This window comes from Poeciliopsis prolifica, unplaced genomic scaffold, assembly GCF_027474105.1.
Source record: "Poeciliopsis prolifica strain line A6 unplaced genomic scaffold, Auburn_PproV2 SCAFFOLD016, whole genome shotgun sequence".
NCBI lineage: Eukaryota > Metazoa > Chordata > Actinopteri > Cyprinodontiformes > Poeciliidae > Poeciliopsis > Poeciliopsis prolifica.
Genome location: NW_026562391.1, coordinates 4,876,668 through 4,892,438, shown reverse-complemented (window position 1 = coordinate 4,892,438; position 15,771 = coordinate 4,876,668). Strand labels below are relative to the sequence as shown.

The 15,771-nt window shown below is 40.7% G+C and overlaps 2 protein-coding genes across 2 annotated transcripts; both read left to right on the top strand.

Annotated features, from left to right (window-relative positions):
- The first annotated feature begins 15 nt into the window (after positions 1-15).
- On the top strand, positions 16-6,301 carry slc26a11 (solute carrier family 26 member 11). The gene is made up of 15 exons (XM_055040850.1): positions 16-195; positions 597-733; positions 821-1,035; positions 1,675-1,867; positions 2,056-2,141; positions 3,046-3,265; positions 3,355-3,533; positions 3,619-3,691; positions 4,152-4,263; positions 4,351-4,406; positions 4,686-4,826; positions 4,909-5,036; positions 5,291-5,390; positions 5,466-5,599; positions 5,701-6,301. The coding sequence occupies exons 3-15, from the start codon at positions 832-834 to the stop codon at positions 5,806-5,808; spliced, it is 1,734 nt and encodes a 577-aa protein (XP_054896825.1). The 5' UTR covers positions 16-195; positions 597-733; positions 821-831; the 3' UTR covers positions 5,809-6,301.
- Positions 6,302-9,374: 3,073 nt separating this feature from the next.
- LOC129367184 (uromodulin-like) lies at positions 9,375-14,717 on the top strand. The gene is made up of 7 exons (XM_055041484.1): positions 9,375-9,432; positions 9,657-10,292; positions 10,720-10,907; positions 11,451-11,602; positions 12,069-12,311; positions 12,400-12,559; positions 14,628-14,717. The coding sequence occupies exons 1-7, from the start codon at positions 9,375-9,377 to the stop codon at positions 14,715-14,717; spliced, it is 1,527 nt and encodes a 508-aa protein (XP_054897459.1).
- The last annotated feature ends 1,054 nt before the right edge of the window (positions 14,718-15,771 follow it).

Here is a 15,771-nt window from a genome sequence, read left to right as displayed (position 1 = left end):
GGAGAAGGGTGAACAAACAAAAAAAAAAAAAGAAAAGAAAAGGAAGTTGTTGCCGTTTTGGACGAGCAGTGAGCGTCTCAGCCGGGTTTTAGAGAAGTGGATTTTAACAGCTATTGTTTAACAGCGGTGGATGTGAAAAATCACAGCCTGGGCGATGAAAGGCGCCAAGAGGAGGACTGCAGTCAGCACAATGTGGTGGGATATTCTATTCTATTGTAAACTATGTTATACTATATTATTCTATACTATTATTTGTCTGCCCTCAGTTCTGTTCAATTTTAACATCTCACTTATTTGAAACTTTATGCCAACAGGCTGCACAGTAATAACATTTTGAGTTCTTCTTCTTCTTTAGGTTTTAACGGCTTCTTGCATCCATCTCTTAACATTTTGAGTTCTTGTTTGCTCAAACCTTTATAGATAGCTTCCCTAATCAGTCAGGATGTTCAGGTACATGCGCTTCACCTGTCTGTCACATGACCATCCTATGACTTGTCTGACGTCACACAGCTGAGCATAACCTATATTAAGTGTTGGAGGAAGCTGACAAGTTTTGTTTGTTTTTGCTTGTTGTTTTTCTTCCCCCCCACCTGAAGGTAAGGAGTTTGTTTGCTTTTGAGGAGTTCACATAGACGCATGCATCCCCTTAGAGCAGGTGTGTTGTGTTTTCCTGAATGCTGGGAATCACAGCCGGAAGACCTGACGGCCTCAACAAGGGAACCCTGACCTCACTGTGAGTGCTTTAATTCTCCAGTCATACATACATTTCTGAGTATGTTGATTTTTGAAGGCCTTCTGTATTCTTCTCTCTGCCTCCAAGAGTTTTTGGAAATGGATCGGCCGCTGCACGGAGGACAGTCGTCCCGGTGCTGCTGTTCTCGCAGCACCCTGCAGTCCTTGCTGCCCATTCTCTCCTGGTTACCCAAGTACAGGGTGCGGTACCTGCAGATGGACCTGTTGGCGGGCCTCACTGTCGGACTGACCACCGTGCCGCAGGCTCTTGCTTACGCTGAAGTGGCGGGACTTCCTGTTCAGGTGAGGTTAAGTTTGACTTTTGATGAACATTATGTTTTGGGTTTTTTTTCTAATGTCAGACCAGTTTTTTTCCTTCCAACTGATGAAACGCATCAGAATGTTCTGCCACCACCATGTTTCTCCCTGGACTTCATCACCACTGTGCTTTAACAAACTTGTGCATTTTATAATGAGATAAATTTAGTTCACAAGTGAACTTGTGAACTAATATGGCAACTTTATCATTTTTTAGCACTTATTTCAGGCATGAGAAAAACAACAGAAACAAACAAACATATAAATAGATGAATAAACCAAAAATGTAAAGCAACAATAAAAATAGTCCAACAAATGTCTACATTAAATCTCTGAAAATGAGTAGGAAAAGAGCATATGTTTGTTTAATCCTACTGACAACTGGTTTCACTGGATTTTATTTAGTAGCACTAAAGAGGACTGAATACAAAAGCATGCCAAACTTTTCTGATTGTCATTTGTGACAATTTTTTAAGACCTAGTTTCATTGAACTTTATAATGATCTGCTTTATTATTAACTTCTCTTATTACTGAGGGCATATGAGTTTTAGTGAGTTGAGATGCTTTAGAGGAGAAATGTTTACTCCTCACAGCAAATGTTGTGTTCTGGTCGTTTCTCACAGTACGGACTCTACTCTGCCTTCATGGGCGGCTTCATCTACACACTCCTGGGGACATCCAAGGACGTGACACTGGGTCCAACAGCCATCATGTCCCTCCTGTGTTTCTCTGTGGTGGGCGGCCAGCCTCACCGGGCCGTCCTGCTCAGCCTCCTCTGTGGAGTCATCCAGGCCGTCATGGCGTTACTCAGATTGGGTAAGAGACTCTGCTGCTGCCGCCACAGCTTTAGTGATGTTACTTGAGTTAACGCAGATCCTCCTTTTAACTTTGCTGTCTGTTCTTTGCATGTTTAAATTGGTTAAAATAAATTGGCAGAAGTAGCAGAGATAAAATCTCCCATCTGTTTTTGTCTAGAATTCATTGTTAATCTTTGTTTTCCTCAGGATTCCTGCTGGATTTCATCTCTTACCCTGTAATTAAAGGCTTCACCTGCGCTGCTGCAATCACCATCGGCTTCGGCCAGGTCAAAGTGAGACCACACACACACACCTCTTGTGACTGACAGCTGTGTGTGTGGCTCTAAAGCTTTCATCACAGGACAGAGGAACTGTTTTTTAATCAGGGTCAGAATGAGAAAGCTTTTTGTCGTCACGATGACTTTGCACAACCAAGAGCTGTTTGAATTAACGCTAACAAATAACAGCAAAAACAAAACGTTGAACAATACGGCACTAAGGAAGGGCAAAAAGAGCCGTTGCAATAATATCTGTCAGGAAATTGGATATAAATTCATTTATTTTAATGCCTGCAGAAGGCTGCAGGTAATGAGTTTAAACCAGAAAGTTTATATTCTTTGTGCTTTTTAAATTATTTTTGCACAACTTTGATGCAGATTTGTATTTAGGGGCAAATTTTAGTTTATTTTAACTTTTAAACTGAACTAAACAGAGCATTTAGTGATCTTTAGGCACTTTTCTGCTGTAAACTCCTATTCAAAATGAATTAGTTTAAAAAGCTTTCAAGTAGATTTGAATTTCTTTTTGTCCATTTTTTATTTATAAATGTTTTATCATTTTCTATAAATTGAAGATATTTCTTTACGTTCTGTTATTTGAGCAATTTGCATATACATGGGACTGACAAAATTCAATGTTTTTTGTGTGTGGAAGTGGTTCTGACAAAACAAAAGTACTTTAATAATTAAACTTTCACATAAGGGCATATAGAGTCTTGGATATTTGCTATAAGATTATATAGAATGTATGTCTGTGATATATATATATAATGTATGAAATAAAACTTCATGTTTGTTCAAAGCCTGAAATCTGAAATGAATGCTCAGACTCACTGTTATAATGCTGCTGAAGTGGTTTAAGCTCCTTTTGTTTACATGTGTTTTTTATGTGAATGGTTAAACTGGTTCGTGTTTGCAGAATATTCTGGGAATCCGGGATGTTCCCCACCAGTTCTTCCTGGAGGTTTACTACACCTTCCACAAGATCCCAGAGGCCAGAGTGGGCGACGTGATCCTGGGCCTGGTTTGTCTTGCTCTGCTGATCACGCTGATGTTCATCAAGTCACATCCGGGCTCTGACCATGGATCGTCAGTCTACTCCAGATTTGCCAGGAAACTGGTGTGGACTGTGGCCACCAGTAAGTACTTCTCTCACCTAGGCAGAAAACTCAAACCCGGTTGGTTTAACTCCTAAATGTGAGCTGTTTTACCTCTTTGTCCTGATCAGTGCGTAATGCACTGGTGGTCGTGGCTGCGACTCTGGTGGCGTTTTCCTGGGACGCTTTTGGACATCATGTGTTCACCATCACTGGCCACACGACTCAGGGACTCCCACCGTTCAGCCCTCCGCCCACGTCGGACACCACGTCCAACGGCACTGTCGTCCCTTTTAGAGAGATTATAGAGGTCAGAAGCAGAAGCGTGAGCCGTAGCATTCACTTCTCCATTTCTCTCTGCTGTGTGTCGCTGACCAGTCATACTTTCGGTGCAGGACTTTGGAGGAGGACTGGCTGTGATCCCTCTCATGGGTCTGTTGGAGAGCATTGCTATCGCCAAAGCTTTTGGTAAACTCCTTTATCGGTTCTTACAAGATAGCTCCACTGATCGTCATCCAGAGTGCAGGAACCTCTATGATAATGTTTTTCTCTTCAGCTCAACCCTAATGTTTTGCTTTGGATCATTGGATCTTGCTGAAATGTCCCATTACAACCCATCTTTAGGTTTTTTTCACATTGGATTTGTATCTAAAATGTAATGTCATTTGAAAGAGTTCATGGTCCCAAAACATTCAGTACCACCAAGTAAAAAATGATCCAGCTGAAAAAATGCGTTCTACTTAAAATGTTGGACTATTCCAAATTAATGCAGCTATTTATCCTGCTGCAATGAAACATAAACTTATTTTAAGGGTTTTTTACACATTATAGCCAACAGTTGCAGCAGGTTGTGGATCATTTTTATTGAATAAAGTTTTCAGCAACAATGGAGCATCAATTTCAACTTTACTTGTCTGTTTCCTACTAGCGAGTCAGAACAACTACAGGATTGATGCCAACCAGGAGCTGCTGGCCATCGGCATGACCAACATCATGGGCTCCTTCGTGTCAGCGTACCCCGTCACCGGCAGCTTCGGACGGTTCGTGTTTGGCTCTCTGAAGAATCTGCTCTACTGTCCTATTTAACTCTTTATATTGTCAACATTTGCATTCTCTCTTCCTCTTAGGACAGCGGTGAACTCTCAGACGGGGGTTTGCACCCCAGCTGGAGGCATCGTCACCAGTAGGTTTGATCCTTTTACTCTTCTGTCCTCTTGTGGCAGACTGCATTATTGCATATTTCTACTGTCATAATAATAGAAAAGTCCTTACCCTTTAAATACAACCTGAATTTTAGTTGATCTAAACTTATAATAATACTAACATGTTAGTTAAACAGCAGAATGCTCCAGTGGTTAGTTGAATATAAAAGCTAAACCTTTATCTGTACTTTCTAAAACATTGAAATTTGTGTTTGTTTTTTACTTCCCAATTGTTTTTCCTCTTGTTTGTGCGTCTGCAGGTGTGATCGTGCTGCTGTCGTTGGCCTTCCTCATGCCGGCTTTTTACTACATCCCTAAAGCTTCTCTGGCTGCCGTCATCATCTGCGCGGTGGCTCCTATGGTTGATTACCGTGTCGTAATAAAGATGTGGAAGATACATCGTAAGAGTCTCTGGGAGATTCTCCTGGTTTTTCTCTGCCATGTTTCTGTCAATTTAGCTAAGCTGTGACTTGCCATCCACAGGGTTGGACCTGCTTCCTTTTGGGGTGACATTCCTGTTGAGCTTCTGGGAAGTGCAGTACGGTATCATCGGAGGTGTGGCCGTCTCTGGAGCCCTGCTGCTGTACGCCATGGCCAGACCCAAGATGAAGGTGAAACAACATTACTGACGAGATGCTTTTAAAACCAACATTTGGGTTATCCAGCGCCTTTTATGAAATTTTTCAATATATAGATCTTGTAAGATTTTCTTACATCTCTTGCACCAATGATCTGCAATGGTCTGTAGCATAGAAGAGAAAAGAATCTTAATCCTAACACCTAACCCTAGGCAAACCCTAAACTTTTTCAGAGCTTTAGCTGCAGCTAGTTTTAAATCATCAACCCTGTTTGCTTTCCTGTGCAGGTGTCTGATCACGGCGTATTAGTGATCGAGTTGAGCAGTGGGCTCAGTTTCCCTGCTGTGGAGCATCTGAGCCACTTCATACACACTCAGGCTCTGCAGAGTAAGAGCTTCTTCATCCAGTCCTGTTGAAAAACTTTGTTCCCTCGTCTTCACGTGTCCACCTTCTGTCCACCAGCCTGTCCCCCGAAGTCTGTGGTGTTGGACTGCCATCATGTGAGCATCATAGATTACACAGTGATCAGCGAGCTGAAGGATCTGCTCAGGCAGTTCCAACTGAGAAAGGTCCAGCTTATGTTTTTAAGACTGCAGGTGAGCCTCTCGTCCTTTCAGTCTTCAGCTGGTAACTAATGGAGTAATGGAGTAAATAGTTGGCACCTTTAATCTCCCTCTTGTGTCTCCGCCTGATTCAGCCCGGAGTTCTGAAGGTTCTCCTTGCTGCTGATCTGCAAGGCTTCAGATACGCTGACAGCATGGAAGAGGCGCTGCAGATGGAGTCAGCGAGCCTTCTCAGCGACTAAAACCCGACCTGATGGACCTCCGCCTGCAGAGGAGATGTTTGAGACAGCTGATCATTTCTCACATGGGATTTTTAAAACACGATACTGACAATCGAAGGAACCTCTCAGAAACATGCACTTAAGATTTTATCTGCTAAATGTGTGTTATCGCCTTTACCTAAATTAACATTCCATTATATTTGAGGAGAGGTTTGACACCTCTCCTCATTGTCATTACATTTAGCTATCATATTTTTTCCTTTTCTTCCATTGACCAAGTCAGATTTTAAGAATTAAAAAAGTGGAAAAACATGCAAGTGATGCTTCAAGAAAAACTAATATTAAATAATTATGTATTTTCTTAACTTATGAAGGATTTTAGGGAAAGATAAATATTTTCTTTACGTGGATGGAGAAGTTCTGTCTAAGTGAAATAATACATAAATGTCTTTGACAGATTCCATATTTTTTACTAGAATTTATATCAAATAAACACATAATTTTGTTTTTGTTATTATTGTGTCTTTGCGTCTATTTAAGTCCTCGCTGTAGTTTAATACATAGATTAATTTAAAGACTTACATTTTGAAAACAAGAAAAAGCATTGTTCATTTCTCAGGTTTCAACATTCTTGCAGCTGAGAGAAAAAGTGTTCTCATGCACCAGTTTTCTTCAGTTTTTAAGCATAAATCACCAGTTGTTCATCAAGAATAAGTCAAATTAAAGCTGCAAGCAGCCTCGAGCGGCCCTCGCAGCCAAGCGCCGCTCCGGCCTATTAGCCACCGCAGGGTACCAGCAATCGCCAGCCAGCAACCGCCAGCCAGCCACCACAGAAGCTCTCGCGGTTTTCAGCATCTCTCCCTCACCGCAGAAGCTGTTGCGCAGTCTCCATCAACGCCCTCCACGTTCCAACACAGGTGAAATATTCTAATTTTTTATATCATGATTTATTGTGTCAAACGTTTTCTTTAGGTCTACAAATCCTCCTAGCTAATTTCTTAATGTCTGTTGCATTGGTAAGTTCTTCCATTAAGTCAGTTATGGCTAGTGATGTTGATTGATTCGCTCTGACTCCATATTGACTACTGTTGAGCAGTGTATGTGTATGAATTTTTCTAGTCTTAAAAGATTTTTCTAGAAGTTTAGAGAACTGAGAGAGAAGAGAGATAGGCCTATAATGTGTGAAGAGGTGATTATTGCTAGTTTTATACACTGGTATGATCTTTACTATATTCATTTTGTTTCATTTCTAACATAATAGTATAATCACAGCTATTCACATTGTTTTATCAAAATAATCTCTTAATCAGTGTTATAAAAAATGTCATTTTCTGTCTGTTTTTCAGAAGTCAAAGAGACACCTGTACATCTTACTTGTGGCTGTGATAAACTCAGAGTAGGACTGGATCTCAATAGCATGCAGTCTTTAGGTTTGGATCCATTCTCTGGACATCTTGATGCTCACAACTGCTCAAGGTTCAACGTTCAACAGGATGTTGTGTGGTACAAGGTGGAGGCTTGAGCCGGTGCCTGCGGAAATATAGTGACGGTAAAAATCTTTCATGTTTTGCTGTGTGTGACGGATTCTTATCTCATCACTATCACACTTTCAAGTCAAAGTGTGAAAGTCAGAAACCATTATCTGTGTTATCTTGTTGGGTCCCTAGTGGAGAACAAGATAGCAGGTTAATCATGCAACTTTGATGAATTGGGTCACTAAACCAGTCATTCTTCACATACGTGTGTGTCTTAGTCCAACATGGTGTTTTTAAAAAATCAATGTCATAAACCATTTTTGTAGACAGATTAATAAAGAAACGCCTATGCCATGAAGACCTTTTTGATTGCTGGCTGACTTATAATTGATAATGGCTACTGCAACTTCAAATTAAAACTTGCAACAATATTTTAAAAAATTAAAGTGTTCAGAAATGGTCAGAGACGATGAAAAAAAAAAACAGCTGAAACCAAATGGTACTGGTACGAGTTTTATATCAACAGGATAATATTTGGGGAAAATACAGAGAGCATGCAGATATCAGCAGGATAATAATAGGCATTGCCAGAGTCCCTCTGCTAACATTTAGAAACCAAGAGAATGTGGTTAAAGGATTTTCAAAATAAAAGATTCTCCAGATTCAAATAACACATTGAACAGAAATATTTAATTATTTCTTGTGCGACCTGGTACCGATTGGTCCACGGACCGGTACCGGTCTGCAGCCCGGGGTTTGTGGATCACAGCTTTCAGTGATCCTCCCTTTATACCCAATCATGACACTCACCAGCTTTTAATTAACAGATTCACCAGCTTTTAATTTCTCAGATACCCAATCATGACACTCACCAGCTTTTAATTAACAAATGTCCCAAACAAATGTTTTTTTTTTTTTTAACAATTCCTCAACTCTTTCATGTTTGTAAAAATAGCTACCATGTCATATAACGGAATAAAATATGAAGTAAATCATTTACATTTCAACAGCAGACTGAGTTCAGAGGCATTGTAAAGAATGATTAGAAGTTGTATGATAATATAGTAACTGAGTAAAGTCTTTAAATAAATCATGCATCATAAAAGATTTCTACAAGGCCAAAAGGAAACACAATGTGAGTTGTAAAATGACCTAGAATCAACCAGAAAGTTGAAGTTATGTGGTTAAAATATCCATATTTAACCAAAAAAATATGACTTAAATGTAATAAGAATTTTTTTTCTTTTTCTGTTTCCAAGTTAGCTAAACAAATAAGGAAAACAGGTGTTTGAATGATTTCTGTCCAAGGTGCATTATCAAATAGGAAGTAACTAGTAGAAGTATTAAATCATGGGCAGATAAAATGTGTGACATTAAAAAATTGCTTTTTTTGGTACTGACACAAGTCGAAGACATTTCCTGCAGGGAGAAACATACATTTCCTAAGTACTATTTTGGCACATTTCTCAGAAATTGACTTTAACTTTTGAAAGTTTTGCTGGAGTTTTCCATGCAGTCTTAATCTTCAGTCTTTCCATGAATTTTCAATTGGAGACATTTTGCATAGCAGGGCTTCTTTGTTTCCATCTTTTCTTTTCTGCCTCTTTCTTGCCCATGTGGGTCACTAACAAGCATATGCCTCCATCCATGGAGGCATACTGGGAGTTAATAATCTCCCAGTCCAACATCATAAACGAACAGTGTAAATTCAAACGTGTATCTTTGCATTTTTATTTCGTCTTGATACTTTACATAAAGGAGCATTACCAACAATTTAATTTCAGTCATACAAAGAATATGAAATGTTCAGGGTGCGGCACCAGGAGCAATACGCCACTGCCGATAAAACAGCTATTTCCAAATATGTGAGCTGATGAACCTGACCTCTTTTTTCAGACCCCTATTAGCATATTTTCCAGACCCCTATTAGCATATTTTCCTTGTTTTTTCAGATAAAGTTGTATAGTTTTACAACTTCGGCTTGAGTTCCATCACTTCAACGGACCTATAAATTCTCACCCTGTCCAGGGACATTTAGTTTCTTCTTTAAGGAAAGCAATACTGCATTCTGTGTTTTCTTCTTAGGAGGTCTGTGCTGTGCATTGTTCAAAAATGCCCTGTACAATATTTCTAATTCTACTTTTACACATTTTGATTAGAACCAGTTCAGGTAAAACTTGGATTTATTTTCTTCCATCTTGGATTTAAAACACAAATGGGTTGCAGATCAAATAAAAAAAATAAAGATATGTTAAAAAAAAATAAATAAATAAATCTATGGAAAATTAATTCTCTTGTATTTGATAAAAAGTGCATGTGATATGTCTGGCTGGTGGAGTGTTTTATCTAATAACATCTACATACATCTAAATAGCCTTCTATGTTTTTTTGCAGCATCACTGGTCACCAGTTGTGATTCTTGCCATAGTGAAGCCTCCTGCTGGGAGTCCAGAGACAGAGGCGACTCTTTCACCAGCAGGATCTTCTCTTGTGTTTGTAGAGATGGTTTTGTTGGTGATGGTCTGACCTGCTATGATAGAAAGCTCTGCAACAAGTCTCCCTGCTGTGAGACAGGTTATCAATGGTCTCCAGACCTCGGCTGTGTTGACCTTGATGAGTGCTCTCAAAAGAGTTCCCCGTGCCCAGAGCATCAGATTTGCTCCAACAGACCAGGGTCCTATGAATGCCTGCAGCCTTCCTCCAACAGCAGATCAGGTCTCTCTGAGGGAGCACTAAGACTGGTCAATGGAGGAAGCAACTGCTCTGGCAGAGTGGAAATCTTTATCGATGGAGAGTGGGGGACAGTGTGTGATGATATGTGGAACAACATTAATGCTGAGGCGGTGTGTCGACAGGCAGGCTGCGGAAGAGTCATTGTAGTAACTGCACATTTTGGAGAGGGAACTGGGCGCATATGGATGGATGACGTGAAGTGCCTAGGAAATGAATCACAGCTAACAGAATGTGAACATCCGGGGTTTGGAGATCATAACTGTGATCACCAAGAGGATGTTGGTGTTGTCTGTGAAGGTAAAACTATGTTACACAATTTTTGCATGTATTAATTCTTATGTTGTCTATTTCCAATACTTTTCTGCACAATCATAACAATTTACATTGTTTCATCAAAATAATTCTGGTTGTCACAAATTCAACAGAGTAAGTTAATTTTCATATTAGTCAATGTTATGCAAAATATTATTCAGTTTTTTCAGAGAGCCTCCTGTACAACTTACTTGTCTGACTGAGTGATGTATTTCTGCAGTAATTATTGGAAACATTGGGAGAAAGCTGAGCAGGTTAATGTTCTTCACAGATTATCTTTATTATGTCATAATGTCTCGATATAGTGACAGTTTTAACGTATATATTTAAAACACATTGTTGAAAATTTGCATCCTGTAACTTTAATAAACACTGTGTTTGTTCATGTGTTTTTCAGAAGTCAAACAGACAGGGGTACAGCTTATTTGTGGCAGAGATAAACTCCAAGTAGGACTGGATCTCAAAACTATGCAGTCTTTAGGTTTGGATCCATTCTCTGGACATCTTGCTGCCCGCAACTGCACAAGGTTCAACGTTCATTGGGGTGTTGTGTGGTACGAGGTGGAGGCTCGACCAGGTACCTGCGGAAATATAGTGACGGTAAAAATCTTTAATGTTTTGCTGTGTGTGTCGGATTCTTATCTTGTCACTATCACACTTTCCAGTCAAAGTGAGAAACTCAGAGACCATTATCTGTGTTATCTTGTTGGGTCCCTAGTGGAGAACTAGGTTGTAGATTATTCATGCAACTTCAATGAACCGGGCAAATAAACCAGCTATTCTTCAGTGACATGTGCTAGTGAAGAATAATCCAATATGATATTTATTTATGCCACATTAAAAATTAATACTATATATCATTTTTGTAGACAAAATCAAAAAGAAACAAGGTCTTGTGAAGACCTTGCTAAGTGCTCATTAGTAAGATTACAGCAACTACCCTTCTGGTACATAACATGTTACCAGAAGGGCTGACATGTTGTCCTTCTGGTAACATGTAAGCCAGTACGTACATGTTATCAGAAGGGTAACATCACAGCCATCACAGATTCAAGACACAGCCCAGTGACCTTTGCTGGATATCTTTCCCCTCTCTCCCACCACACTTTCCTGTCTGACAGCTGTCATTTTCTTGTCTTTCAGAACAACGGTACACATGCTGTCTTTAGGAACAATTTATTTATCTACTCAGCAAACAATGAATCCTTCCTCCTTCCCAGGAAGTTTCCATTCTCCTGTTTCTATCCTTTGGAAACTGACACCAGCCTGAATGTGGCAGTAAGACCAACTTTAGAGTAAGTCGTCCTCTCTGATCAATGTCACTGAGCTGGTAGATTCTGGGTGGACAGTCTCCGTCTTAAATTAACAAAATGCATTTCCACTTGCCTATGACCACAAATTAGTGTTAGTTCATCCAAATCTTCCACCATTTTCCAGATCTGCTCTGCATCATCGATGCAATATATCAATGAGCTTGATAGATGTTTATATTGTACAAAACATTTATAGCACGTCATTATTCTCTGTTTATATCTTGCACAACTGTTTATAAATATTTATATCCTGAATAGCACTTCTGGATAGATGCAAACTACATTGTGTTGCTTTGTACATGTGAAAGTGTAATGACAATAAAGTTGAGTTCTAATTCTAATTCTAGATTGCGCTCTAATCACAAGAAGATCTTCAAACAATTTAAAATAGCAAAAACAGCAAATACATTTCTGGACTGCTTGATAAAGATGGTTGTTGCCTTGGCAGGTGGGAACACGGTATTTCGGGTACAGGTGCCAAGCCCAGAGCCTTCATGTTTCTGTTCGTGGACTCCAGCTACAGTTCCACTTACCCACCAGGCGTAGTCACCCTGCCAGTGGGCTCGCCATTGTACGTTGGCGTTTCTGTGGAGGAAATGAACTCAAACTTGATGGTTATTCTGGAGAACTGCTTTGCCACTCCCACGTCAAACCCTGAAGACCCCATACGACACCCCCTCATTGAGAACAAGTCTGTGCTCCTCCTCAGCCTCAGTAAACACTGTCTGCTGTAAAGTGACGGTTAAAACCTTTATGTTTTCCTCCGTTATCCCTTGTAGATGCTCCACGGATCGCCGTCAGGTGTCAGTGGTCCAGAGCGGCACGTCCCTCCAGGCTCGTTTCACTGCTCTGTTGTTCCTGCTGGGGGAAGAATATCGAAAAATTTATCTTCACTGTCGCCTGAGCCTGTGTGACAAGACACGCTTCAGCTGTGTCCCGGTGAGCAGAGACTTAAAATGAAACATGCCAGCTTTGTCAAAAATGGAAATAAAGACATTAAAAAAAACTAATTGCAGAAACAGTAATCCTTTTACAGTTTTTCATTATTTCTCATTTTCTATCTGAAACAAACTTCTTGGTTGATTGAAACTATTTCCTAATCTCAACCTGGCAGGGGGTGAATTATTTGGGGATTAATTAACTGAACATACTTTTATGACCCCACCCTGCCTGACACCTTAAACAGCTTCTTTGCCCGCTTTGACACGGTGGGCAACAGAGAAGCTGTACATCTACCCCGACTGGAAGAGCAGTACCAGCCTCTCGTCCTGCAGCAGCACCAGGTGACGTCCACCCTGAGGAGGATCAACATCCGCAAAGCTACAGGACCGGACAAGGTGTCAGGCCAGACGCTGAAAACGTGCGCCCGACCAGCTGGTAGGAGTGTTTCTGGACATTTTCAATCTGTCCCTGCAGTTCACCATGGTTCCTGAGTGTCTCAAGTCTTCCACCATCATCCCTGTACCGAAGAAGACGACCATCACCAGCCTGAACGATTACCGGCCCATTGCTCTGACCCCGGTGATCATGAAGTGCTTTGAGAGGATTCTTCTGAGGTACATCAGACACTTCATCCCTGCAGACCTGGACAGCCTCCAGTTCGCCTACAGAGCAAACCGGTCAACAGAGGATGCTGTCTCCATCACTCTGCACACAGGCCTGACCCATCTGCAGCATCCCAACACTTACGTCAGGATGCTATTTGTAGACTTCAGCTCAGCATTTAACACCGTCATCCCAGACAAGCTGGTGCTGAAGCTACTCAAGGTGGGGCTGCCTGCTTCACTGTGCCACTGGATCAGAGACTTCCTCACCAACAGGCCTCAGGTGGTGAGAATAGGTGGCTCAACATCGTCCCCACTGGTCCTCAACACAGGCACACCGCAGGGCTGTGTGCTCAGCCCAGCTCTCTTCACCCTGTTCACACACGACTGCGTTGCCATCCACCCCCCAACACAGTCGTCAAGTTCGCGGACGACACAACAGTAGTGGGTCTCATTTCAGACAACAACGAGACCCACTACAGAGAGGAAATTCAGCAGCTCACTCAGTGGTGTTCAGCCAATAACTTGGTGCTGAACACAGGGAAGACCAAGGAGGTCATTGTGGACTACAGAAGGTCCAGGAGGACGGGTCACACTCCCCTTCTCATAGATGGAGAAGAGGTGGAGCGTGTGGACAACATCAAGTTCCTGGGCCTCCACATCACGTCTGACCTCTCCTGGAATACCAACACCTCCCACCTGGTGAAGAAAGCACAACAAAGGCTCTTCTTCCTCAGGAAACTGAGACGGGCTGGACTTTCCTCACGGCTGCTCGTGAACTTTTACAGGGCAACGATCGAGAGCGTCCTCTGCCTCAACGTGACTGTGTGGTACGGTAGCTGCACAGCACTGGAGAGGAAACAACTGACACGGGTGGTGAGAACAGCACAAGGCATTGTGGGATGCCCCCTCCCGGACCTGGACTCTATTTACATGGGCCGGGTCAAGAGAGCTGGATCCATAGCCATGGATTCCAGCCACCCGGGCCACAGACTGTTTGTGCCGCTGCCATCAGGCAAGCGGTTCAGGAATATACGGACTACAACAAACAGACTGAGAAACAGTTTCTTCCCCACAGCCGTCAGAGCCATTACTTCCTGCCGCCCCCTCCCACACATATCATAACCTCACATACACCCCCCCCCACACAGCCATATTGTTCTGCACTTGCACTGTCACATCATCTGCACTTTACCATAATTGGACCTGCTGCTTCTTCTTTGGTGTGGTTGAGTGCCTTTAGTTAATTTTAGTTGTATATATTATTATTATTATTGTGTGTTTGTTTATTTAATATTGTATATTTTGACTTTTTGCACGGGAGTTGCAATAGAAATTTCGTTGAATCCTGTTCAATGACAATAAATGCTATTCTATTCTATTCTATTTATGTTCAGTAGTTTATGAATCAGCAGTTTATGATTCATGATGAATAAATAAATTTACTTTTATATTTTTCACAGGTTTGTCGAAGCAGAGAGTTGCGTTCTGTTCCAAGCCTTGCTGCATTGAAGCCCATCACCGCCGGACCAATAGTTTATGGCTTTCACTAATAATTTATCAGAACTAATGATAAAGTTCTGATAAAGTTCAATTATCATGTTTCTTCTTTTTTCGACTTATTTGCATGGATGAAGAAATAACAAGATTCTTTTTCTTGAAAAGTGACACTTTTGTAAAGTAATCAGACCAGTTGAAATAAGAAAAATGTGGCATTTAATTGATCTGATTGATGGATGAGTTTTGGGGGAAAATCCTCTCACTGAAATTAAACTGAAATGATTTATTTGTTATTTTTATTCTATTAACAATTTTAATTGTAGTTCTATCTTTACTGATATGTGATGCTGTAATTACTGTGAAGTACTTTGGTCCTGGACAGAGACAATAAATAAAAATGTTTTGAAAGTGCTTAATTTTCAGATTAGGAATGGGTTGACAATAGCACTTTGTCTTGTCAAAGCCTTTGTCTTCATCAGAAGTGAATAAAGAGGAAATTCTTTGCAGATTTCTAAAGCTGTCTTCAAGTGCATAAAATTTTACGTTCTCATTATATCCAATACTTCCACACTCCTGAGCCCAGTATTAGAGTTCAGAAGTTTGTAAACCATTTTTATATAAATATATAAGTAAAACTAAATAAAGTTTAAACTTTAGGACTAAACTATTCTGAACACAAAGAGAGTGGATGTAATCCTTTCATCTGGCCACTTGATGGTGACATCCAGCCATGATGTCACATTTTAGATGCCTGAAAAAACATACCACTATTCATTTTCACTCTTTATTTTTCCTCTTTAACATGTTGCTGACATGATTTTTCCTATGGCTAAACATTGAATGAAATAAACTGTAGTTTGGGGATATGAAAACAAAAACTCTATACTGATCACTGATGACAATATAATCTATTTATTTGCCTCTGCCTGGTGGCAGTTTTGTACATACCAGTTTTACATCTTCAGTTAATCAGAGTGACTCTGTCTCCTTCCAGTGACAATATGTAGCCCTGTGCATCATGATGCTCCAAATTAATCTATTTTTTAAATCGCATAACAGAATCGAGCCGATGTCTGCCAGTCATGCCACAGCAATTAACTGAGAGTG